The sequence below is a fragment of the Bufo gargarizans genome, chromosome 8 (assembly GCF_014858855.1).
Source record: "Bufo gargarizans isolate SCDJY-AF-19 chromosome 8, ASM1485885v1, whole genome shotgun sequence".
In the NCBI taxonomy this organism is placed as follows: domain Eukaryota; kingdom Metazoa; phylum Chordata; class Amphibia; order Anura; family Bufonidae; genus Bufo; species Bufo gargarizans.
The window spans coordinates 43191091-43217668 of record NC_058087.1 but is presented as its reverse complement, the minus strand read 5'-3'; the positions used below and the strand labels follow the sequence as shown (position 1 = coordinate 43217668).

General features: G+C 46.2%; 1 protein-coding gene across 1 annotated transcript in view; it reads left to right on the top strand.

The window, feature by feature from the left end:
• The first annotated feature begins 13804 nt into the window (after positions 1 to 13804).
• The window catches only part of CWC22 (CWC22 spliceosome associated protein homolog), a 79963-nt gene continuing 67189 nt past the window's right edge, over positions 13805 to 26578 (top strand). The window contains exons 1-4 of the mRNA XM_044304730.1: positions 13805 to 14007; positions 24295 to 24362; positions 25772 to 25906; positions 26187 to 26420. Coding sequence (XP_044160665.1) covers positions 13981 to 14007; positions 24295 to 24362; positions 25772 to 25906; positions 26187 to 26420 — 464 coding nt within the window. The 5' untranslated portion in view covers positions 13805 to 13980. The remainder of the gene's footprint in view (positions 14008 to 24294; positions 24363 to 25771; positions 25907 to 26186; positions 26421 to 26578) is intronic.

Here is a 26578-nt window from a genome sequence, read left to right as displayed (position 1 = left end):
TATCACCCAGTGTAAAGTCTTCCCCCATTTCCACCTCTTCCACATGCAAAGCGTCGTCCTTAATTGTGAGCAGTGAGCGTTTGAGTAGACACAGAAGTGGCATGGTTACGCTTATAATAGTGTTATGGCCGCTCACCATCTGTGTTGATTCCTCAAAGTTTCTTAAAACCTCACAGGAGGTCAGACATCCATGCCCACTCCTCGCTTGTGAATAGCGGAAGCTGACTGGAAAGGCGACGACCATGTTGCAGCTGGTATTCTACTACTGCCCTCTGCTGCCCACAAAGCCTGGCCAACATGTGGAACGTGGAGTTCCAGCGCGAGCTCACGTCGCACAACAGCCGGTGAGCTGGCAATTTCAAGTGCTTCTGCAGTGTTGACAGACCGGCTGAAGCTTTTGGTGACTTGCGGAAATGTGCACAGACGCGGCACACCTTCACTAGTAGCTCGGGCAAATTGGGGTAGGTTTTGAGAAACTGCTGAACCACAAGGTTTAAGACGTGGGCAAGGCATGGGATGTGTCTAAGCTTTCCGAGCTCCAAAGCCGCCACCAAGTTACGGCCATTATCAGACACAACCATGCCTGGTTCTAGGTTGAGTGGCGAGAGCCACAGCTCAGTCTGGTCTCTTATCCCCTGCCACAGCTCTGCGGTGGTGTGCTGTTTGTCCCCTATGCATATCAGCTTCGGCACAGCCTGTTGCCGCTTCCCCACTGCAGTGCTACACTGCTTCCAGCTACTGACTGATAACTGACTGGGGCTGCACGTGGATAATTCGGAGGTGGAAGTGGAGGAGGAGGAGGAGGAGGAGGAGGAGGAGAAGTGGGGGTTGGAGACACTAATGTAACTGCTGGCAGAAACCCTGATTGACTCAGGGCCGTCGGTAGCACCTGTGCCATCCCATGGTACGACTCGCTCCCAGCCTCCACAACATTCACCCAGTGTGGCGTCAGAGAAATGTAGCGTCCCTGGCCGAATGCACTTGTCCATGTGTCTGTGGTTAAGTAGACCTTCCCAGTAACTGTGTTAGTCAGGGCACATGTGATGTTACGGGACACATGTTGGTGTAAGGCGGGCACGGCACATCTTGAAAAATAGTGGTGGCTGGGAACTGCGTAACGTGGGATGGCCATCGACATCAGGCTGCGAAAGGCCTCAGTGTTCACTAGCTGGAAGTGGATGTGGTCGCTGATGGTGCTTGCAAAAGGTCCAGGCGGGAGGCATCCGGGCCTGCGTCTTTGACAGGGGATTGGCCAGCACATAACGTAGGGGAAGAGGAGGCAGTGGTGTGACCCGCAGACACAGATTGTGGACCCAGACGTTCGTCCTACTTACAGTGCTTGGATGCCATGTGGCAGATCATGCTGGTTGTGGTGAGGTTCCTAGTGTTCACGCCCCGGCTCATTTTCATATGGCACAGGTTGCAAACTACTATTCTTTTGTCGTTCGCACCTTCTTCAAAAAAGCGCCAGACTGCAGAACATCTACTCCTTGGCAAAAGAGATTTCCACAAGGGGGTGCTCCATGGAACAGTTGCGGCCCTGTTTGGTGTGGCCCACCTTCTCCCTTTTGCCACCCACTGCCTCTTCCAGCCTGCTGCAGATCCTTCCGCCTCTGTACTGCTCTCCTCACTTGGCTTGCCACCTTCCCAGGTCAGGCCAGTGATCTCATCATCCACCACCTCCTCTTCCACTTCCTCAATCTGATCATCCTCCTGATTTGTTGACCTAACCACAACCTCAGTGATTGTCAACTGTGTCTCATCCTCTTCATCAACCTCTTGAGACAGTAATTGCGGTTGACTCATTGGCAATTGTGTCTCATCATCATCCACCTCATTAAACTCTAATTGCCGTTCTCCACCATCATGTTCTTGTGGTTGCTCAAGATGTTGGGAAGTGTATGTGCAAAAAAATTTACAACAGTATTTGTGATGAGGAAACATTATACAGGACAGGTACCACAGGTAATGTCACAGTTCACAGTGTCTACAGAAAAACTGCACTGGATGTCACTGATATTTTAGGAGTGCGCACACTTTAGACAGGAGATGTGGCATGGAAAATTTAACTGTCCGCAGGGGACACTGTCTATGGAAAAACTGCACTGGATGTCACTGATATTTCAGGGATGTGCACACTTTAGACAGGAGATGTGACGCGGATAATTTAACTGTTCACATGGGACACCGTCTACGGAAAAACTGCACTGGATGTCACTGATATTTTAGGGATGCATACACTTGAAACAGGAGATGTGGCACGGATCATTTAACTGTCCGCAGCGGGCTATTACACAGTATTTAGCGCAGGATGCGCTCAAAATATATATTGCTGCTGTCACACACAATAGTCCTTAAAAGGACTTTTGGGTCTCTGAAAAGATTTTTGTATAAAAATCTTCCTATTACACTCCCTACACTGTCTGTCCCTTCACAGCTCTCCCTAACACTGAGCAACTTAACGCAGGTTGCGCTACAAAAATATATTGCTGCTGTCACACACAATAGTCCTTACAAGGACTTTTGGGTCTCTGAAACATTTTTGTACACTTATAATATTCGATTACACTCCCTATACTCTCTGTCCCTTCCTATCCTCAGCTCTCCCTGACTTAGAATGAGTCAAACACGTGTTCCGGCCAGCCAATCACTGTAAGGCCAGTAGCCAACATGGCTACTGGCATTACAGTGAGGGCAGTACTTACCTGCACGTTTCTTGGCTGCTTTGCATCTGCGAAACGTGTGAGAAGAAGACTCGAGCACATGTGGTACTCGTCCGAGTACTGCCATGTGCTGAGAATAGTGATGCTCGAGCCGAACTGTTATATTCGGCCGAGTATGCTCTCTCAACACTATTTATGACCTCTCAGTAGTTTAGAGATAAGGCTTATTAGATGACCGGCACAAAGTGAAAGTACCAGTCACACAGTTAGAAAATCAGTTAACCCTTTGTGACTGAGCAGCTCAATATTTTTAATATAGGCGAATTGAAAATATGATTTTAAGCCAAAAATAAGTTAAATGAAATCATAAAAAACAATTGACTCCAAAGGTGTACATAGCCTTTAACACCTTAAAGAGGACCTTTCACCGATTATGACACTGTGAACTAAGTATACAGACATGGAGAGCGGCGCCCAGGGATCTCACTGCACTTACCATTATCCCTGGGCACCGCTCCGTTCTCCTGCTTTGCCCTCCGGTATCTCTGGCCACTAAGTTATAGTAGGCGGAGATTTCAGTCACTAAGTTATGGTAGGCGGAGTCTGCCCTTGTTCTGCTCTAGCGCTGGCCAATCGCAGCGCAGAGCTCACAGCCTGGGAGGTTATTTTCTCCCTGGCAGTGAGCTCTGCAATGCGATTGGCCAGTGCTACAGAAGAACAAGGGCAGACTCCGCCTACCATAACTTTGTGACCGGAGATACCGGAGGGCATAGCAGGAGAACGGAGCGGCGCCCAGGGATAATAGTAAGTGCAGTGAGATCCCCGGGCGCCGCTCTCCATGTCTGTATTCTTAGTTCACAGTGTCATAATCGGTGAAAGGTCCTCTTTAAGGACACTGCCATATTTCACCTTAAAGAGGACCTTTCATCAGTCCAAACATTGCAAGATAATTATGAGGCTACTTAGAGCGGCGCCAAGGGATCTCACTGCACTTACTATTATCCATGGGCGCTGCTCCGTTCGCCCGCTGTGTCCTCCGGTATCTTCACTGAATTGGTTCGACTAGGCGGAGTCTGCCCTGTTTCACCCTGGGTGTTCCTTCTGCCCTGTTCATGTACTAGAGTGAGTAGTACACAAACAGGTTGCCTAGGAGACACAGCCTGAGGCTGGATCTCCTCGGCTCCCGTAGAAGGCAGTTCCCAAAGCAGTGCAAGGCATTGGGCAGCCTCTGCACGGCATCGGGCTGCCTTCTGAGACATCGAGTCCCCGCCACAGCAGCGCGGGGACTCAATGCGCTCCCACAAACACAAACCCCTTCTATGCCACGATCGCCGATACGGGGGGGTCACAGGACCCCTTTCGGCATTGACCCAAGGTGTCTGCTCAACGATTTGAGCAGGCACCTTGTTCCGATCACCGCCTGCCGTGCGGCGGTGATCAGAAATACACAGGGTGTACAGGTGCGCCCTGTGTCCTTAAGTACCAGGACATCAGGGCGTACCTGTACGCCCTGTGTCTTTAAGAGGTTAAAGGCTATGTACAGTCATGGCCAAAAGTTTTGAGAATTACATAAATATTGGAAATTGGAAAAGTTGCTGCTTAACTTTTTATAATAGCAATTTGCATATACTCCAGAATGTTATGAAGAGTGATCAGATGAATTGCATAGTCCTTCTTTGCCATGAAAATTAACTTAATCCCTAAAAAAAACTTTCCACTGCATTTCATTGCTGTCATTAAAGGACCTGCTGAGATCATTTCAGTAATCGTCTTGTTAACTCAGGTGAGAATGTTGACGAGCACAAGGCTGGAGATCATTATGTCAGGCTGATTGGGTTAAAATGGCAGATTTGACCTGTTAAAAGGAGGGTGATGCTTGAAATCATTGTTCTTCCACTGTTAACCATGGTCACCTGCAAAGAAACGCGTTCAGCCATCATTGCGTTGCATAAAAATGGCTTCACAGGCAAGGATATTGTGGCTACTAAGATTGCACCTTAATCAACAATTTATAGGATCATCAAGAATTTCAAGGAAAGAGGTTCAATTCTTGTTAAGAAGGCTTCAGGGCGTCCAAGAAAGTCCAGCAAGCGCCAGGATCGTCCCCTAAAGAGGATTCAGCTGCGGGATCGGAGTGCAACCAGTTCAGAGCTTGCTCTGGAATGGCAGCAGGCAGGTGTGAGCGCATCTACAAGCACAGTGAGGCGAAGACTTTTGGAAGATGGCAGCAAAGAAGCCACTTCTCTCCAAAAAAACATCAGGGACAGATTGATCTTCTGCAGAAAATATGGTGAATGGACTGCTGAGGACTGGGGCAAAGTCATATTCTCCAATGAAGCCTCTTTCCGATTGTTTGGGGCATCAGGAAAAAGGCTTGTCCAGAGAGGTAAAGGTGAGCGCTACCATGAGTCCTGTGTCATGCCAACAGTAAAGCATCCTGAGACCATTCATGTGTGGGGTTGCTCGTCATTCAAGGGAGTGGGCTCACTCACAATTTTGCCCAAAAACACAGCCATGAATAAAGAATGGTACCAAAACACCCTCCAACAGCAACTTCTTCCAACAATCCAACAACAGTTTGGTGAAGAACAATGCATTTTCCAGCACGATGGAGCACCGTGCCATAAGGCAAAAGTGATAACTAAGTGGCTCAGGGACCAAAACGTTGACATTTTGGGTCCATGGCCTGGAAACTCCCCAGATCTTAATCCCATTGAGAACTTGTGGTCAATCCTCAAGAGGCGGGTGGACAAACAAAAACCCACTAATTCTGACAAACTCCAAGAAGTGATTATGAAAGAATGGGTTGCTATCAGTCAGGAATTGGCCCAGAAGTTGATTGAGAGCATGCCCAGTCGAATTGCAGAGGTCCTGAAAAAGAAGGGCCAACACTGCAAATACTGACTCTTTGCATAAATGTCATGTAATTGTCGATAAAAAACCTTTGAAACGTATGAAGTGCGTGTAATTATATTTCACTACATCACAGAAACAACTGAAACAAAGATATAAAAGCAGTTTAGCAGCAAACTTTGAGAAAACTAATATTTGTGTCATTCTCAAAACTTTTGGCCACGACTGTACACCTTTTGAGGCAATTTTTTTATTACTGCATTGTACTCATTTTGAGCTAAAAATCGTATTTTAAATTGGTCTTTATTACAAATATGGAGTCCTTTTTTTTTGTACAGGACTGAGATGCTCTAGCAAAGCGATCTGAATTTTCTCTCTGTTCCGTTAGCTAGCTAATCTGAAGGGCTCCTTATGTCTTCTCTCTGACATTATAAACACTCATTATAGCTCAGTTCATATCTTACTGACAAGAATGTGGCTTAAATAAGTGTTTCTGACCTCTCAGTAAATTAGAGATAAGGGTTATTAGATTACCGGCAGAAAGTGAAACCCTTTGTGTCAGAATGGCTCAATATTTTTAATAAAGACCAATTACAATAAGGATTTTTAGCAAAAATTAGTAAAATGCAATCATAAAATTTTTTACTCTGAAGGTGTACATAGCCTTTAAATTGTTTTATGGGGCTGGATTTTTATGGAATGGTGGGTAGGTTGGTAGATGGACCTTCCATTCTCTCGCCACTCCAGTATAACATTTTCCCCAAGCCTGTAGTGTAGATACTGGGCTCATTACTGTGGGGATAAATACAGAGCTGAAATGCTTATTCATTGTCAGAAATCTGGAAGCTGCATGACCTGTGTAAAGCCTAATCTCCTGTGTTAGGCCTCTTTCACACAAGCAAGTTTTCTTCTGCACAGGTGCAATATGTGACGTGAACCCATTGAATCCTGACCCATTAATTTCAATAGGTCTATGCACATGTGGACTGTGCATCATTTTTGTGTTGCGTGAGAATCGCAGCATGTTCTATATTCTGTTTTTTTTCACGCAGCCCTGGCCCCCATTTGTGTGTGGCCACGGAACTGACATACAGCTGTGGAGAGCACACAGGTGTGCTTTCTGATTCTTTTGTGGCCTCCCTGAAGTGAATGGGTTCGCCTCCAACCCGCATAAAATGTGGATCGCATGCAAACCGAAAATATGTTTCGTGTTCATGAGCCCTAATGCTGGAAAATAGGGAATATAAAAAGCTGCTGGAACAGCAGAATACAATAAAATTTCAGATTAAAAATAACTACAAAATAAACATTTTTTATGGTGTTTTGACTCAGAGTTAACACATAAGAACATAATAAGTTGTAAGCAAATAGCATATGTCTGTGTGTGCAGCACATCACTCTAATGGGGATGTAACGCTGTCTAGCAGGAGCTGCAGGCAATATATTCAGCTGCTGTGTTCACTGGGTCTCCACTAATGAGGCTCCGTATTCAGCAAACAATGGAGAGAGGAGAAAACCAATATGGCTTATATGTTCTATAAATCACTAGGGTAAAACAGAGAACATGCCCGACAGGAAACATCCACCGTCATATTCTGCACTTATTCAGTCTTTTGATTTGTGAGTAGAGAAAAAAATATATCAACATTTTGGGGAATTGCACACCCCATATCTTGTTCTTCTCTGCTGTCTGTCTGTTAGGCTACTTTTACAAGGATCCGTTCAGATAATACAACCGTCTGCATCCGTTCAGAAAGGATCCATTTGTATTATCTTTAAAGGGTTTCTACCACCTAATTTTGACCGAATTAGCTTTCAGACACTAGCGATCTGCTAGTGTCTGAGCTCCATAACCATGCAATTCTCAGACCTTTGTGTGGAGCCGTTTCATAAAAAAACGAACTTTTATTCCTATGCAAATGAGCCTCTAGGTGCTATGGGGGCGTCTTTTCCGCACCTAGAGGCTCGGTCTACTCACACTGTATGCCGCCCCGCTCGTCAGTCAAGCCCGCCCATCTCGTCTTGAAGGCCTGCCTCCATCTCAGCCATCGGACGAATTCTCGCGCCTGCGCCGTTCACTTCTGTCTTCGGCGCAGGCGCAGGCAGTGAAGGCCTCTCTCCTGATGCCGGCTTCCTCACTGTGACGTAGTCGGCGCATGCGCAGTGAGGAATCCGGCACCAGGAGCGCATCATTCACTCACTGCGCCTGTGCCGAAGACAGAAGTGAACTGCGCAGGCGCGAGAATTCGTCCGATGGCTGAGATGGACGCAGGCATTCAAGACGAGATGGGCGGGCTTGACTGACGAGCGGGGCGGCATACAGTGTGAGTAGACCGAGCCTCTAGGTGCTGAAAAGACGCCCCCATAGCACCTAGAGGCTCATTTGCATAGGAATAAAAGTTGGTTTTTTTATGAAACGGCTCCACACAAAGGTCTGAGAATTGCATGGTTATGGAGATCAGACACTAGCAGATCGCTAGTGTCTGAAAGCTAATTCGGTCAAAATGAGGTGGTAGAAACCCTTTAACATAGCCAAGATGTTTTCTATTGTGCCAGATTGTGTCAGAGAAAACGGATCTGTCCCCATTGACTTACATTGTGTGCCAGGACGGATCCATTTGGCTCAGTTTCATCAGACGGACACAAAAACGCTGCAAGCAGCGTTTTGGTCTCGGTCTCCAAAGCAGAATGGAGACTGAACTGATGCATTCTGAGTGGATCCTTTTCCATTCAGAATGCATTAGAATGCAAACTGATCCGTTTTGGACCGATTGTGAGAGCCCTGAACGGATCTCACAAGCGGAAAGCCAAAACGCGAGTGTGAAAGTAGACTTAGCTCCGCTCCATAGTTTATGATCGTCAGCTCCAGCTTTGCTGCGTTATCTATAGCTGTCATGGCTAACCTCCGGCACTCCAGCTGTGGGAAAACTACAACTCCCAAGATGTTCTCAGAACTCTATAAAAATTAATGGAGCACGCTGGGAGTCGTAGTTTCACCACAGCTGGAGTGCCGGAGGCTAGCCATCACTGGCCTATACAGAGTCTGAGGTAGTCTGAAACATCAGCAGCAATTTAAGGGCTTATGCACATGATCGTAGAAATTTTGCGGTTCGCAAAAAAACTAAAACGGGTGACATCCGTGTGTTGTCTGTGTTTTTTGCGGATCCATTGTAACAATGAGTGTCCTTGTCCGCAAAAGGGACAAGAATAGAACATGTTCTATTTTTTGGGCGGAACAGACTTGCAGACATACGGACAGGGAATGCACACAGAGTCATTTCTTGCAGCCCCATTAAAATTAATACTTCCGCATACGGACCGCAAAAAAAACTGAAGGGACAAGAAATACGTTTGTGTGCATGAGCCCTAAGGCAGCATTGCCTGTACAGATTGGCGGCTGTGTGCAAATACAATCATGTGTCCATCAGGAAGACAGGACATAGAGGGGGAGATTTTCTCAAACCTGGTGTAATGTAGAACTGACTTAGTTGCCCAAAGCAACCAATCAGATTCCACTGTTCATTTTTCAGAGCTCCTTTGGAAAATGAAAGGTGGAATCTGATTGGTTGCTATGGGCTACTAAGCCAGTTTTCCTTTACACCAGATTTGATAAATCTCCCCCAAGGAGAACTGACTTTAAGGGTTGTTTCCCATATGTGTTTATCTCCGGCAGGGGAGCAGCCTGCCAGAGATGTCCGCTTCCGGGACTGCCGGATGCTACCTGACATCTGCTCACCCCAGTCACTATAATGGGGACTGGCAGAGATCTGGCTGCAACCATGCCGAGAAGCAGCCGGATGAAAACCGCTGCACACAGAGGTATCTGTCTGACCGCTTCTCAGCATATTTGCCGGGTTGCCGCTGGTCCCCATAATAGTGAATGGGACCAGATGGCTATGCGTTTGCTTCCAGCAATGCAGAGAGATCTGGCAGAGTATTCTCTGCTGGAAAGGCCTGCCGGAACTCTTTAAACGCAAATGCTAAACAGGTCTTAGTGTTCATGCGCACGACTGTAGTTCTGGTCTGCATCCGATCCGCTTTGCTCTTTCTACAACTGCCGTGCCCTCTGCATTTTGATGTACAGGACCAGGCAGTAAGGGTCCATTCACACGTTCGTGGTGTGTTGCGGATCCGCAAATTCCGGATCCGCAACACACCCGGCCGATAACCGCTATAGAAATGCCTATTCTTGTCCGCAGCTGCGGACAAGAATAGAACATGTTCTATCTTTTGCGGAGCTGCAGACCGGAAGTTTGGGGCCGAAACCCGGAAGTTTGGGGCCGCGCTACGCAAATGCGGAAAGCACATAGTGTGCTCTCCACTTTACGTCCGGGCCCATAGAGAATGAATGGGTCCGTACCCGTTCCGCAAAATTGCCCTTTTGCGGACGTTTGAATGGACCCTTATGGTGATGTTTTCACTGCTTGGTCCTGTCGCTTGCAATGAGCCCACCACCGGAGCGTCTGGGGTATCCCTTGCCCCTTAGGAGGTTTCTACGAAATATGTCCCTCTTATAGAGCAAGTAATCGTGACGCCAGTTGCAGTTAAGCAACGAGGACATGGAGTCCTCTTTGTAGGATGTAGTGTTGGTACCCAGGGTAGGATTGCCAGAGTGGTGTAGAGTGGCCTACAGTGTCTCTGTAGATGTTATAAGCACATGTCACGGTGCTCCTACCTGGATATCCTTGATCCCAGACGTGGTGGTCCGAAACAGTGCAAAAAGGGGATGAATAGCTTGGATGGTGAAGTAAGTAGAATAGTAGTCCAGACTTGTAGTAACGTTGAACACAGCTTTACTTGGCATAAACGGTAATCCAAACAGTTCCCAAACAATATCTTGGTTATCAGCAGGTATTGGCTTAACTTTGGCAGGCAAACACTTCTGCAACAATCTCAGCTCTGCTATGCTGTAGCTTCCTCAGCTCTGCTATGCTGGAGTAAATAGGAACTTTTTCTCGTCTGCTGGAACTTAGTTTAGTTGTAGCCTGTCTCTTACTGTATCTTTAGTCCTAGGAACTTCTTCCTGGCATCAAGCTCTCTTAGCTTGGAGTTTAAGGCAATGCAAGCCCAGGAGGGGACAAGCAACCATGTAGCACTTTAGAGGCAGGGCTCTGCTAGCCAACATACAACCTTTCCCCAGGAGGGGGTAGGCTAGACTGACTCGCTAACACTGAACTCCTCCCTCTCTAGAGAGGGCTGGAAGGAACTGGAAGGTTCCTCTCCAGGGTAACGATCACACTGCCAATGTTGCTGACACCTGCTGGTGAACCAGGCAATTAAATGAACATGAACAGTTACATAGAGATAAATATGCACATTATACATGGATGACACAACATACATTTTGATGACATAGGTTAGCATATTAGAGACAGTAGCAAGGTGCAAAAGAGTGGTAATGGCACTCTGGGTCATTACACAATCAAAGTGTAGAGATAGAGGCAGTTGCAGAGAGAGCAGAGGCTCTAGGTGTAACGGTAACGTCCCCATTGCTCCTAGAGGCTCATTTGCACATATTAAAACATCAGTTTCTTAGCAATGTGGGCAGATATGAACATGGGACCAACACAGGTGCCTTCAGCTGCCAAGGCCACATGTAACAGGTCAGCCAGTTTCATAGATACAAATCTGCTGACAGATGCCCTTTAAAGGTTATGTACACCTTTGAGGCAATTTTTTATTTATTATTGCATTGTGCTAATTTTGAGCTAAAAGTCATTATTTCAATTGATCCTTATTTTTAAAAAATTAAACTCTGTCCCTGTGCAGCCTGGAGATTCTCTAGTAGCAGGATCTTAATTGTCACTCTGTTCCATCAGGCAGCTCAGCTGACGGCTCCTTATCTCTGATCACCTAAACCCTCATTATAGCTCAGTCCTTAACTTGCTGATAAGAATGTGGCTTAAATGTGTTTATTACCTTTTAGTAATTAAGAGATAAGGGTTATTAAATGACCGACACAAAATGAAAGTAAAAGTAACAGTCACACAGTTAGGCCTCTTGCACACTACTGTATGTATCCGCAAAAAACGGATCTGCAAAAAAAAAAAAAAAAAATGGATGACATCTGTGTGCATTCCGTATTTTGCGCAACGGGACAGCTGGCCCTTTATAGAACAGTACTATCCTTGTCCGTAATGCGGACAATAATAGGACATGTTCTATTTTTTTGTGGAACGTAAATACGGACATACGGAAATGGAATGCACACGGAGGGAGTAACTTCCGTTTTTTTGCGGACCCATTGAAGTGAATGGTTCCACATACGGTCCGCAAAAAAAACCGGAACGGACACAGAAAGAAAATACGTTCGTGTGCAAGAGGCCTTAGACAGTTAACCCTTTGTGACAGAACGGCTAAATAATTTAAATAAAGACCAACTGAAAAGAATTATTTTTAGCCCAAATTGAGTAAAAACAATCATAAAAAAATTATATTCTGGAATCTAGTCACGTGACGTGCCCCTCTTTGTAAATCCTACATCCGCTTACATCAAATCCATCAGTCACAATACCTGGTCAATGGACGGGAACATCACCTCCTCAGCCCAGGACGGGGGAAGTGCTGTGGACGAGGTCAGAACTATTTGTCCCCATGACATATACACAGATAAAGTGAACTCTGAAGTTGACGCATGCTTTAGGGTCAGGGAGCGGAATAATTCTGTCCCTTTCCACAACACCTCCCTTGTCCTGGGCTGCGGAATTGAGGTGCCCGTACAAAAACCTGCCTGGAAACTTGGCGTTCTAAGCAGGGACGTTGCTAGGGTCTGAGGACATCCGGGGCACGGGCCCATGTGAAGCCACGCCCCAACCCCATGAAGCCACGCCCTAATTGCCACGGGGGGGGGGGCTTCACAGTAGGTATTAACCCCTTTCAGCAGTCCCCCCTTTAGTGAACGGGGGAATGCTGAAAGGGGTTAATAACTACAGTGAAGGGCCTAGCCGTCTGGGCAACCCCACAGATCATCCTAATTTAATATTAAGCAAACCCCCCAACTATAAACTAATCACAGAAGTTGTAACCCATCAACCCCCCTTGTACTTGTTCCACTACTTGCAGGCTGCGCGGGCATGAGTTTAGAACTTCAGTCACTTCTGTCCGCAATTCTGCGGCGCGTGATTTCAAGAGACCCGTGACCTCCCGCGGTGGGTCTCGCGGGATCACGCGCCGCAGAACAGAATTGCGGACCAAAGTGACAGAAGTTCTGAACTCATGCCCGCGCAGCCTGCAAGTAGCGAAACAAGTACAAGGGGGGGTTGGGGGATGATCTGTGGGATTGCCCAGACGGTTAGGAATAGCCTAATAAAAATAAATAAATCTCACCAGCATAAACATTCGGGGAACTGGACAAAACATCTGGGGCCCCAGCCCCGAATGTTTTGACCTAACGACGCCCCTGGTTCTAAGGCTACTTTCACACTAGCCTTAATGTTTTCCGGTATTGAGATCCGTCATACAGTCTCAATACCAGAAAAAAACGCTTCAATTTTGTCCCTATTCATTGTCAATGGGGACCAAAGGTAACTGAACAGAACGGAGCGCTCCAAAATGCATTCCGTTCCGTTCTCATACCGGAGAGCAAACCGCAGCATGCTGCGGTTTGCTTTCTGTCCTGGGATGCGGAGCAAGACGGATCCGTCATGACCCACAATGCAATTCAATGGGGACGGATCCGTTTTCTCTGGCACAATAGAAAACGGATCCGTCCCTCATTGACTTTCAGTGGAGTTCATGATGGACCCGTCTTGGCCATGTTAAAGATAATACAACCGGATCCGTTCATAACGGATGCAGACGGTTGTATTATCAGTAACGGAAGCGTTTTTGCTGAACCCTGCCGGATCCAGCAAAAACGCTAGTGTGAAAGTAGCCTAACTGACGCTAGCGGGTGTAGAATTTCTGAAGAGACGCGCTTCATGTGACTGGATTCCAGAGTGGCGGTAAGTATGTCTGAAAGAAAAATTTCCTACCATAAAAATAAATTATGCAGTGAAAAATGATATCAGAAAATAAAAATATGCCCTTACGCAAAATAAAAAAAATAAAAAAGATATTCAGTGACAGTGAGACAAAAACTGAAAAAAAGAAAAAATATATTAACCTGCATCTTAAACAGCCCACTTAGCTGTGCCCATATGTAGGTAATACATACCTTTGTTGTTTAATTCTATGTAAATAAATCCTGGCCTCTAAAAAGACTAATAGAATTTTAAAACGCTGTTCACGAGGTTTGTCCTCTGCGGGCAGCCGTCCGTGTCAGCAACGTCACGCGGAGGAATGCTGGGAAAGCGGAAGTGAGCGCTGGTACCGTGTGTCCGCGCGCTGTGTGACGGTATTGGTTAGTTTGAAGATCGCGGATTGAGAACGGAGAGACACGGACCGCGGTACCGGAAAAAGTCTCCCGTAAGCGGCGAGAGGAAACAGAACCGGACACGGAGCGGGCACCATTGTGGGCTACACCATGAAGAGCAGCGTGGCGCCAGTCAGAGTGAGTATTGTGTCTGCGCTTTCCCCGTACATTGGTCACGTGACCCTAGCGCTCCTGACCCCTGACCTCGAAGGGTCTGCTTTGTAGTGAGGTTCAGCATTGGTGACAGTTTTACCATGTGGCTGATGTGAACTACAAGTCTCAGCATTCCTGGACAGCCAGTAGCTATCTGGGAACGATGGGGATTGTAGTTTTTACGGCCTTGACTAGCAGTTGTCCTCAGTAGCCGGGGAGCTCATGTATTACATGTCTGTAAGGCTGTATTCACACATGGGTGTCGCTTACTAACTGCGCTATGCCAGTTTTTGGCATATAAAAAGTTGTAACCCCGCCCCTTTTTGTGACCTTTTAACTGCCCGTGTGACTGACGTTTTTGCACCGTTCTCGCCACTCCAAGAGGCAAGGAAGTGCCGGGGTCCAGGATATCGGGGCTGATGTACACGGACGATGTTGTGGTCTGCATCCGATCCGCTGCAAAAGCACTCGTCTGCTGTCCTCATCCGTAAGTCCGTTACGCGGCCCTGCAAATAAATTCAAACATGTCCTGTTCTTGTCTGTTTTGCGGATGAGCGAAGCTTCGGATGCTACATCTGAAGTCACTTCGTTCAAAACGTTGTATTAATACTGTACTGAGAGCCGTCTCTGTACAGTGTTAGAATGTATGGGCTCTGATTAGTGATGAGCGAACTTCTGTTTTAAGTTCGGCGTCTAAAGTTCGGCTTCCGGTTAGCGGAGAATCCCGATATGGTTCCCGATATGGATTCCGACTTCCGTTGTGGTCCGTGGTAGCGGAATCAATAATCGGCCATTATTGATTCCGCTACCACGGACCACAACAGAAGTCGGAAACCATATCGGGATTCTCCGCTAACCGGAAGCCGAACTTTAGACGCCGAACTTAAAACAGAAGTTCGCTCATCACTAGCTCTGATGAGCGCATGACTTCGTTGAATAACTTTGGTAGTTGATTCTTAAAGAACCGAAGCCAAGTTCGGTTTCAAGTTTTAAAGTGGTTTTCCTCTTTAAAAATCAACTACCGAAGTTATTTAACGAAGCCACGCGCGACTTTGCCTCATCAGAGCCCATACATTCTAACACTGTACGGAGACGGATCTGCGTACAGTATTATTCAGAAGTTTTCAATGAAGTGACTTCAGATGTAGCATCCGAAGCTTCGCTCATCACGAGATAGAACATTTCTGCAGGAATTTAAAAAAAATAGCGGCACTGAGCCGGGATCCATGTTTTGCGGATCTGCAATTTGTGGACTGCAGAACACTTACGGCCGTGTGCGTGAGCTGATAAAAGCAGAGTAGAAACGAGTCCAGTCAAGGGCCTGAGTAGTTTTTACTAAAAGCGCACGGACGGCCTGCGCCTCCTGCTATAATGGCCATCTCCTACAGCAGTGCAGGGGGAATCTGATAGGGGCTGTGCAAGAATCAAGGGGACCTGAAAGAGAAGATTACTTTTCTGCTTCTGGGCTCGGGCTCCTTCTGTCGGCCTGTGATGCTCCAATGATGTCACCATTTAGAATGCGATCGCCGCAGCTACGGCTGCTGTAAGCGATTATTTGAGAGATCGAGTATTCTACCGATTTATTTTTATGATTAATCAAGTAATCTAATAAGAAAAAGTGATATAATAGACTGCTTTCCTTTATAAAAACTCACCAGACCCCCTGACATCAGTCCCCAACACCCTTGGTTCCCCCCTGTGCGATCAGCCCAAGTGCATTAGCTCCCCCCAGTGCCATCAGCTCCACTATCCCCCAGCTCTCCCCCACCCCAATGCCTTCAACTCTCCCCAGTTGTTACTCTATAGGGGTGATATCATGTCTTCTGCGGGGCTTCTCCCCTCTCCAGCACTCTAGGCTGTATTTGCCCAGGTACAGCAGTAAATGTTGGGGTAATATATAAAGCGCAGTGTTACAGTGGAGGAGTGGGTGCTAGTGTCTGTCTTGGCTGTTCTACCATCTTCCTTTATTCAGCCTGGGTGCGATCACCGGCCTGTCTTATTGAGGTTTGGATGCTGTTCACACGCTTGACATCCTGAGAGCAATTCAAGGGGCCTGATTACGTGATGAAAACTCAGCTCCCCATCTAGTCGCACAGTCTGTACTTGGCTGCGTGGGAAGTGGCTGTCAGACTTGCGTTTCCAGCAGGGGCGCCGCCGACACTCCCTCGTTCTGCGCTGCTCTGGGCCTCACGTCACACCCAGGACCCCCAATGATCAGCTGTTTGAGAAGGCAGCAGTGATTGCAGTAGCAGAGAGAAGGCCTTAGCACTCAAAGGAGCACCACTGCCTTCTCAAACAACTAATCGGCGGGGGTCCTGGGTTTGGGACCCCCACCAATCAGATACTAATTTCCTATCCCGGGGATAGGTCATCAGTATAAAAATCTTGGAAAAGCCCTTTAAGAAAAATTTTGTGGGGAAAAAAATAAATAAAAATCCTACACACTTGCCGGGTGGTATTGATAATGATAATTTCATTCTGCGAGCTGTGATAATTAGGGTGATGCTACTTTATGTCCTTTTTATGTTTAAAGGGGTTCTCCGGGAATTAAGAAAATGAAAATACTTAAACATTACTTCATTATAAATATATTACCAAATACCTTTCATTAGTTATAATGGATCATCAGGAAAAATAAAATTGCCGCCATCCTACTAGTCCACACAAAACCTGTCCTAATTACGCATGAGGACAAGTTAAAGAGCTGCACCATCTTCCTCTCGTACTTGTCAGGGATTATGATCCTGAATACTGTTTAATATGATCTTTAGATGAATCTCTGTAGGAATGGAGTTCATTAGGAGACATGAAGTACAGAGAGGATAGTGGGGGTGTAGATAATGAGCAGCAGCACTTGTATGCAGCCTCCATTACCACAGTCTGTCCTGTCTGTCCTTTCTGTACTTCATGTCTCTTCATGAACTCCATTCCTACAGAGATTCAGCTGAAGATCTTATAATCTCTATTCAGGATCCTAATCCCTGATGAGCAGAGAGGAGGATGAAGCAGTTCTTTACCTCAGTGTTGTGAAGTAACTTGTCCTGATGTGTAATTAGGACAGGTTCTGTGTGTTCTAATAGACGGCGGCCATTTTATTTCTCCTAATGATTGCTCCCTAGACAAAATGAACCATTATAGCTAATGAAAGGTATTTGGGAATATATTTATACTGAAGTAATATTCAAGTATTTTCATTTTCTGAATTCCCGGAGAACCCCTTTAAGGGTCACTTCAGAGTTCAGACTGGGTTATTGGCTTCTGTGAAACGTACGGTATATGCCTGGAAAAGCTCCTGACAAATCTATTAAACAGAGGCTGTGCCTGGTGCCAGGCGGAGACATTGGCCACCTATAGACTTTTATGGCATCCGGGATCTGTCAGTGTATGGAGAGGAGGCGGAAGGCTCTGTACTGAAACTCAGCTCCCATTCACTTGAATAAAAGGTGAGCTGCAGTGACCTGGTGTGGTCACTACACGGCGTACAGAGCTGTCTGCCTCAGTATAGGTTCTGATGCCACGGCTGCCCGTAACAGCTGATCCATCAGTGGGGGAGCCAGGCGTCAGACCTCCACCGATCTGTGTGATTTCCGCGGTCGACCGCAGGTCCTCTAAACAGAACTGATGGTGTTTTATGGTGCAGTCTGTTGATCTCTGTTTGCGGACCCTGATATATACTGATCTAACAAGCCTCCGTCTATGAGTTCATTTAATGTATGCATTGGGGCTTTTTTGTAAGGGTGGGTGACCAAACATTAGCAGTTCTGCCATTTGTATAGATTGATGCTCGCAGTCGTTCACAGCCCCCATGTCAAATGTTATACTACGGTGTCATACGGTCGACGCCACGCACCCAGCATTTAGGCCTAATTTTCATGTCTGTTTGATGTCCGTGAAAATAACAGTCTGTGTTTCAGAATAATATAATAATCTTTATATAGCGCCAACATATTCTGCAGTTCAGGGGTTCATGTACAAACAGTCATAAATAACATAGCAATAGGCAAGTAAATATTCGAAACAAGAGGAATGAGGACCCTGCTCGCAAGAGCTTACAATCTATGAGGGGAAAGGGGTGACACAAAAGGTGTTTCGTCTGAAGGGTCTGTGTGTCCGTTTTTTACCCTCCGTGTGTTATCCGTATTCCACGGACACTGCTCAGCTGTAAATTAATTTTAAAAGCATCTCCTATCAGTGGTTAGTGAAAAACTAACACAACAAAGATGCCATCCGTTCGTTTTTTTTTTTTTCAGAGGCCCATAGACTACATCCAAATTATTATGCAAATTATATTTTTCTCTGATTTTCCTAAATAGTTGATACAAATGACCGTCAGTATAATTTTCAAGTCATCAACCGTTAGAGTATAAATTAAATTTTATAACTCCCAATAACAGTATTTAATTTTTTTTGTCACAAATTAAAAAACTCAAAATACACTGTTCCAAATTATTATGCACAACAGAGTTTTGTGGAGCTAACATTAAATTAATTTGTACAGTAAAAAGCCATTTCCCAAACTCTCTTGTTCGGTTAGAAGTGGTAACTTGGAACCGAACCCGAGTGCGGGAAATAGTTTTTTTATAGTACAAATTCATTTATGAAGTTATTGCGCAAAGTCTCGCAAGACTTCAAAGCAATAACTTCGGCTCATCGGAGCCAATACATTCTAAGGCTACTTTCACACTAGCGTTCGATCGGATCCGATCATATTAATGCAGACGGAGGCTCCGTTCAGAACGGATCCGTCTGCATTATATTGGCAAAAAAAAAGCTAAGTGTGAAAGTAGCCTGAGCGGATCCGTCCAGACTTTTACATTGAAAGTCAATGGGGGACGGATCCGCTTGAAGATTGAGCCATATTGTGGCATCTTCAAACGGATCCGTCCCCATTGACTTACATTGTAAGTCTGGACGGATCCGCACGCCTCCGCACGGCCAGGCGGACACCCGAACGCTGCAAGCAGCGTTCAGGTGTCCGCCTGCTGAGCGGAGCGGAGGCTGAACGCCGCCAGACTGATGCATTCTGAGCGGATCCGCGTCCATTCAGACTGCATCAGGGCTGGACGGAAGCGTTCGGGTCCGCTCGTGAGCCCCTTCAAACGGAGCTCACGAGCAGACAGCCGAACGCTAGTGTGAAAGTAGCCTAATACTGTACGGAGCTCCTTCTCCGTACAGTATTAGAACGAAGTTTTATGCGAATCGACTTCGGATGTTTCATCCGAAGTCCATTCGCTTATCCCTAATTGTCATGCATGAAGATGAATTTGCTACGGAAGGCACTGTTTTTACCATGGAAAAAAGTGGTCAGTCAGAAACTCTTGTACTTTGCCAAGGTCTTTTTCACACCTTTTTCACACCTAAAGGGGCCTACCCGCTCTCTCTCCAGGATTCCGGACCAAAACATAACTCTGCCACTGGTTTGCTGGAATCGCAGCCTTGGGATATGGTAAACATCCACCAACCATCCCCTACTCCATCCATATGGATCATCCAGGTTTGCACAGCACTCATCAGTAAGGGCTCATGCACACGTCCATGTGCATTCCGTATTTTGCGGAACGGAACAGCTGGCCCCTAATAGAACAGTCTATCCTTGTCCGTAATGCGGACAATAATAGGACATGTTTTGTTTTTTTGCGGGAGGGAAATGGAATGCACACGGAGTAACTTCCGTTTTTTCGTGCGGAACCATTGAAAGGAGTGGTTCCGCATATGGTCCGCAAAAAAAAAACGGTACGGTCACGGAAAGAAAATACGTTTGTGTGAATGGGCCCTAAACAAGACCGTGTGAAAAATAGTCTATCTGTCTGGGCCTAATACAACTGTTTCTGCTTGTGAGTGCTGGTAGAGGCGGCTGAATAGTAGGTTGATGCAGAACTGCGAGCTTCTGGAGGATCCTACACCTTGAGGTTCGCAGGACTCCAGAGGCACCAGCAGTCTCACATACATGTTTTCTGCTTTGTAAAGGCTTTTTAGCGGCTGCTCTCTCCGATGAATTTGACTGGCAGAAACCTTCCTCATTATGCCCGTATGTATTAATGCTGCCAGTGTAATCCAATACATTCCAGAACTGTAAGGGTTACATTATAGCCTACAACAACCCCTATAGAATTGCCTAACTCCCCAACCTACCAAAACTATACAAAAAAAGAGCAAGGGTATATCATGATAAAAAATCTCATTTTATTCAATACAATTAACAATCAATACAGGTAAGAGCACAAAGGGACAGGACATGGAGACTGAGCCACGATGGGGATCTATAATGTGGAGAATCACATTTGCGGATGATGTGACCATAAACAGCAAGTAACACCACAAATTACACAGAAGCTAAAGATACTGGAGTAGTTGCGGGTGCAATTGCTGTTCCCTAGTATAACTCAACTCCTCTCAGTCTCAGCATCTAGCATGCAGGCACTGTAGGTGATGGGAGGACGGTGAAATACTATACATGCAGATGACTATAGCCACTCGTCCCACCCTACTACAGATACCATGTTACCTACCCATGTTGCTGCTGTGAACTGGTCACACCACTCCCCAAACGTATCGACCTCAAGGGTTACATAGCATCATAAATCAATATAATGCTATGCGACCCCGTTAGTGCTTGGAGGTCAGGCCTAGAGCTGTGCTGCAGACTCGCTGCGTGACAAACGCTCCTCTGCAAGGGGCCTTACGCCTCCATTTGAGGTATACGTTACAAAAAAAAAAGGATACAAAAACACAGCGAACCATGTTCTTGTATCCTGCACAGACTGGTAAAAAAAAAGTATACGTCTGAGTAGGGTTGGGCGATATACCGGTATCACGCTATACCGCGGTATTAAAAAAACTGCGATATGGCGATAACGCTGTTTCCTAATTACCGCAGTGTTTTGTGACATCATGACCGCTTCTAACTCTGCGTCCGCCCGCCCCTGCACCTTGCATAGTGCGGAGTACAAACACATTAGGGCTCTTTCACACCTGCGTTCTTTTCTTCCGGCATAGAGTTCCGTCGCCAGTGCTCTATGCCGGAAGAATCCTGATCAGTTTTATCCTAATGCATTCTGAATGGAGTGAAATCCGTTCAGGATGCATCAGGATGTCTTCAGTTCCGGAACAAAACGTTTTTTGGCCGTAGAAAATACCGCAGCATGCTGCGCTTTTTGCTCCGGCCAAAAATCCTGAAGACTTGCCGCAAAGCCGGATCCGGAATGAATGCCCATTGAAAGGCATTGATCCGGATCCGGCATTAAGCTAAACGTCGTTTCGGCGCATTGCCGGATCCGACGTTTAGCTTTTTCTGAATGGTTACCATGGCTGCCGGGACGCTAAAGTCCTGGCAGCCATGGTAAAGTGTAGTGGGGAGCGGGGGAGCAGTATACTTACCGTCCGTGCGGCTCCCGGGGCGTTCCAGAGTGACGTCAGGGCGCCCTAAGCGCATGGATCACGTGATCGCATGGGGCACTCTGACGTCATTCTGGAGTGCCCCGGGAGCCGCGCGGACTGTAAGTATACTGCTCCCCCGCTCCCCACTACTACTATGGCAACCAGGACTTTAATAGTGTCCTGGGTGCCATAGTAACACTGAAAGCATTTTGAAGACGGATCCGTCTTCAAATGCTTTCAGTACACTTGCGTTTTTCCGCATCCGGCGTGTAATTCCGGCAAGTGGAGTACATGCCGGATCCGGACAACGCAAGTGTGAAAGAGGCCTTACTTCCACTGGCTCTTGCTCCGCCTCCCTTAGTCAAGTCTCCAGACTCCACCCACCATCTGACATCACCGTCAGTCACCCACCCGTGCAGGTTCTATTGTATTTTGTTAACTCTGTGTGAGTACTGGGTGTCTCTGGAGAGACTTTTCCTGCGGCTGCCTCGCTCGTGTGCTCTGATGACAAAATTAGAAATGTAATACTTCTAGCAGCGGGCCGCCCCCGCCTCCTCCTTGCTCCCATATTCAAATCTCCGACATCTGATGTCAGAATCGGAGCACACAAGCGAGGCAGCCGCTGGAAAAGTATATCGTAAATTATTATTGTATGTATGGTGGCCTGTGGCCACAAGACTTTATTATAACATCTCCTTGTGGCTTCCCCCATACAGTATAACGGCTCCTTGCGGCTGGCCCCATACAGTATAACGGCTCCTTGCGGCTGGCCCCATACAGTATAACGGCTCCTTGTGGCTGGCCCCATACAGTATAACGGCTCCTTGTGGCTGGCCCCATACAGTATAACGGCTCCTTGTGGCTGGCCCCATACAGTATAACGGCTCCTTGTGGCTGGCCCCATACAGTATAACGGCTCCTTGTGGCTGGCCCCATACAGTATAACGGCTCCTTGTGGCTGGCCCCATACAGTATAACGGCTCCTTGTGGCTGGCCCCATACAGTATAACGGCTCCTTGTGTTTTTTTCTTTTAAAGGGTATTTATCGCGATATATATCATTATTGCGATACATTTTTTATTATCGTTATCGTCTGAATATTTTTGATATCGCCCAACCCTACGTCTGAGGCATTTGTTTAACGTATACATTTTTGGTCAAAAGGATGGGAAAAACGTTATGTGAACCCACCGTTAATGACCCTTAAAGGGGTAAGACAACCCCTTTAAGTGTCATTAAGGGTGAGTTTACATCACGTTTTTCCCATCCTTTTGACAAAAACCGTATACGTTAAACAAATGCCTCAGACGTATGGTTGGGCGGTATCAAAAATATTCAGACGATAATAAAAAATTAATCGCGATAACGATATATCCCAGATGATGGGGGCATATCAAGAATGGAGCCCGAAAGTGGTGGAGAGTGCACTGTGCATGGGCAGCCGCCCTTCATTCATTTACAATAGGGCTGCCGAAAATAGCCGAGCACTGTCTCTATTTCTGCTGGGCCCATAGAAGTGAATGGGAGCAGTGGACGGTCATGCGCGGTTCGCTCCCATTCACACCTACGGGGAAAGCACTTGGTGGTGGCCGGACCGGAGTCCTCCAGACACCACTATGCGGGGCTCTGGTTCCCGATATAGGTGCGGGTCCCAGCGGTGGTTGGTTGGTCTGCATCATGGACCAACATGGGTAGCATGCGTCGGTGAAAAGCAGAAATGTGAACAAGGCCTTATCCAACTGTAGGCAGAGAGGTCCAAGTATCAGCGTTTTGTCCTTGCCAACTTTTAAGGGGGTCCTCCTCTCTATCGCCCCATATTAGCCAGTCTGAAGACATTTGGTTACTGTGTGTGCATGTGTAATGCAGGATTGTATAATCAGAGGTAACTGGTTCATAACACTGGGACATATCCAGATGACTTGCTTGTAGAGATGAGCGAACTTCTGTTTTAAGTTCGGCGTCTAAAGTTCGGCTTCCGGTTAGCGGAGAATCCCGATCTGGATCCGGATATGGATTCCGACTTCCGTTGTGGTCCGTGGTAGCGGAATCAATAATGGCCGATTATTGATTCCGCTACCACGGACCACAACGGAAGTCGGAATCCATATCCGGATCCAGATCGGGATTCTCCGCTAACCGGAAGCCGAACTTAAAACAGAAGTTCGCTCATCTCTACTTGCTTGTTCCACTTTATCTTTCTCTTGACTTTATTGGTACATGTGATCACTAGTACTATTACAGAGAAAATATATATATATATATGTATATAGTGCACATTTTTATCTTATAAATGCATGTATAAAGTTGCACATAGTGGCATCTGCCCCAAGATAAGGCATACTGCTTCTTTTTTCTACGTGGAAAAGTTCTGCTTCACATTGAAATGAATGGAGGCTGTTCTGAGACATTTTTTTCCAGCTTATTTTAAGGCGGAAACGCTCATAAATCAACGCTAAAAACTCCATGTGAACTGGCCCTACGGCGGCCTGCACATGTTTCAGGGTGTATTTCTGCGTGTCTCAGCACTAAAAACAACATGTGTAACTTGTGGGTTTCACGTGGTTTTGCAGCAGATCTCATCCTTGCTTTGAAAATGGTAAAATCCACACCAAAAATCGCACAAACCATTGGTATGCTGCAGATTTCAAAATCCGTACGGCAGGTCATTTTCCACATGGAAGAAAAAAGAGGAAATTGTACACATGAGATTTGTCTGATCTCATACACTTTGCTGGTACGCACCACGTGAAACCGCACAGAAAAACAGTGGGTAATTTGCAGTGTGTGCAGAAAAGGAAATGTAATAATATAATGTTACAGCAAATGAAAAATCTCAGTAAAACATTGTTCTGATGTCTTATAATTTTTATTTTTATTTTTTATTTATGTTTTCAGAATTCTTCCAGCTATGATAGACAGGATACTTACAGCTATCGGCAAAGAAGCTCTTCTCCAGAGGACAGGTAGGCGGTGCTAAGGATTTAGTGTGATCTTCGGCCTCGTGCACATGACCGTATGTATTTTGCGGTCCGCAAAAAATACGGATGACATCCATGTGCATTCCGTATTTTACGGAACGGAGCAGCTGGCCCCTGATAGAACAGTACTATCCTTGTCCGTTATGCGGACAATAGGACATGTTCTATTTTTTTGCGGAACGGAAATACGGACATACAGAAACAGAATGCACACGGAGTAACTTCCGTTTCTTTTTGCGGACCCATTGAAATGAATGGTTCCGTATATGGTCCGCAAAAAAAACGGAACGGACACGGAAAGAATATAAGTTTGTGTGCATGAGCCCTTATTGTGCCTTCAGCTGACATGGTTATCTATACATTGAGAACTGTGGCTTATGGCTGGGTGTGGTTGCATATCACACAATTTAAAGGGAGTGTGTCATCAGAAAATGGCCTATTGTTGAAATTGAATTTTTATGTTATATTTGTTTAGAATTTATTTATTTTTGTTTGTTTTTTTACATTTTCTATGTCCCTATCTATATTTAAAAAAATATCCTAAAATTGTGAAGTTTTCACACTGACCACTAGGATAATAAGACTTTCTGTTCTTTCAGAGCAGTCATGTGGGCCATAGACATAGTGGATAGGAGCTGACCTTTTTGACGTCTGGGAACGAGTTTTCTAGGCATGCTGTGTGACCTGTGCGTAGATGAGCTTTCACCATCACCTATTGTGAATGGTGGATCCAGTGTTATGTCTGCAGAGGTGTTGTCTGTCATTGTAATCCTACTTGTGATGATAATGAGATGACTGCTGAGAAGTTACCTGTACAGACGTGTTATTAGGTCTAGTGGTAATGACAGACAAGGATAATAATGCTGTGGTCCTCATCAGGTCAGAGTGAGGTTGCCAGGAAGGCTATTTCTCTTCTCTTACTGTATTTTTGGTGTTAACAACCAAACAACCCCCCCCCCCCCCCCCCCCATGCCATTCCAATGGAGGGCCATAACCGGGTCAGGCATATGACTGCTTGGTTGTGCAGACACCCGGAGCCCGGGTGTCTTCTCTAAGGCCTCAAGATGTTCCATGCCTCCAGCACATGGCGAGTTTGAGGCTAGGTGTCCAGTACTTGTTTGCTCCCTCTCGGTAGAGGATTTTCCGTTTGCAAATCCATTTTTTAGATAGTCGAAGACATAAGTGAATTTTCTCAAGGTTCTCATGTAAAGTGTTCTGTTGCTGTCATTTGAGGGTTAGGACCGTGAGAGTGACTTTCCTTTCTCACTGCTGCTTCAGTAATGCTTAGGTCTGATTTTCAGAAGAAAGTTTCCAGAAATGTGTGTTTGTAGATGTAGCGTGGTGAGTGGGTTCCCCTGTTGTACTGTAAGCAAATTTGTCTTTTTTTTTTTTAGGTATCGGGACAGAGACAGGTCACTTTCTCCACGTGATAGAGATTACTCTGATCGCGGCAAAGCCTACAGAGACCGTGACCGATATGATGAGGAGAGGTCAAGAAATGGACGATATGAGAGATCCGACTATGCAAGGCAAGTTTCTAATGGTTTAGTTGGGTAGCCTGGTCTGGTTCTAGGCCACTTTTCTAGCCTAGATTAAAATACATGTGACGGACCACCTACTCCATCCTCCTATCGCTCATCACTTTGAAAGTGGCGAGCGCTGACTAAAACCTGCAAAATTTTGCGCAACAACAGCCTGTGCCAAAGTTTGCAACTTTTTTGCCACCTGAAAAGGGGAATAGTAAATGTCCCCCTATGTTCTTAATAATAAACATTGTAGTGTTTACAGATTTATCTCTAATCTCGACAGGGATCGAGATAGATCAAGACGAGATCCAGACAGAGATTCAGACAGGAGGCGAGATAGGAGATCGCCACCTTCATCGAGGAGAAGTGAAGAGCGATCAGATGTACAGGCGTCTGCTGAGCCTCCAGTGAAGAAAAAGAAAGATGATTTGGATCCAATTCTTACTCGTACTGGTGGAGCTTATATCCCACCTGCCAAGCTGCGTATGATGCAAGAGCAAATAACTGACAAGAGCAGGTAAGTGCCTTCACAGCGCTGGGGGGGGGGTCTTGAATGGTGTGTCCACTTGGGGTGAGTGCTGAGGATTTTCAGTTCTGCTACCGCACTCAAGTTTCCAAGCAAATTACAATGCAGTACTTGTGGATGGGGTTTTGGACACACAGTTTCACATGTAG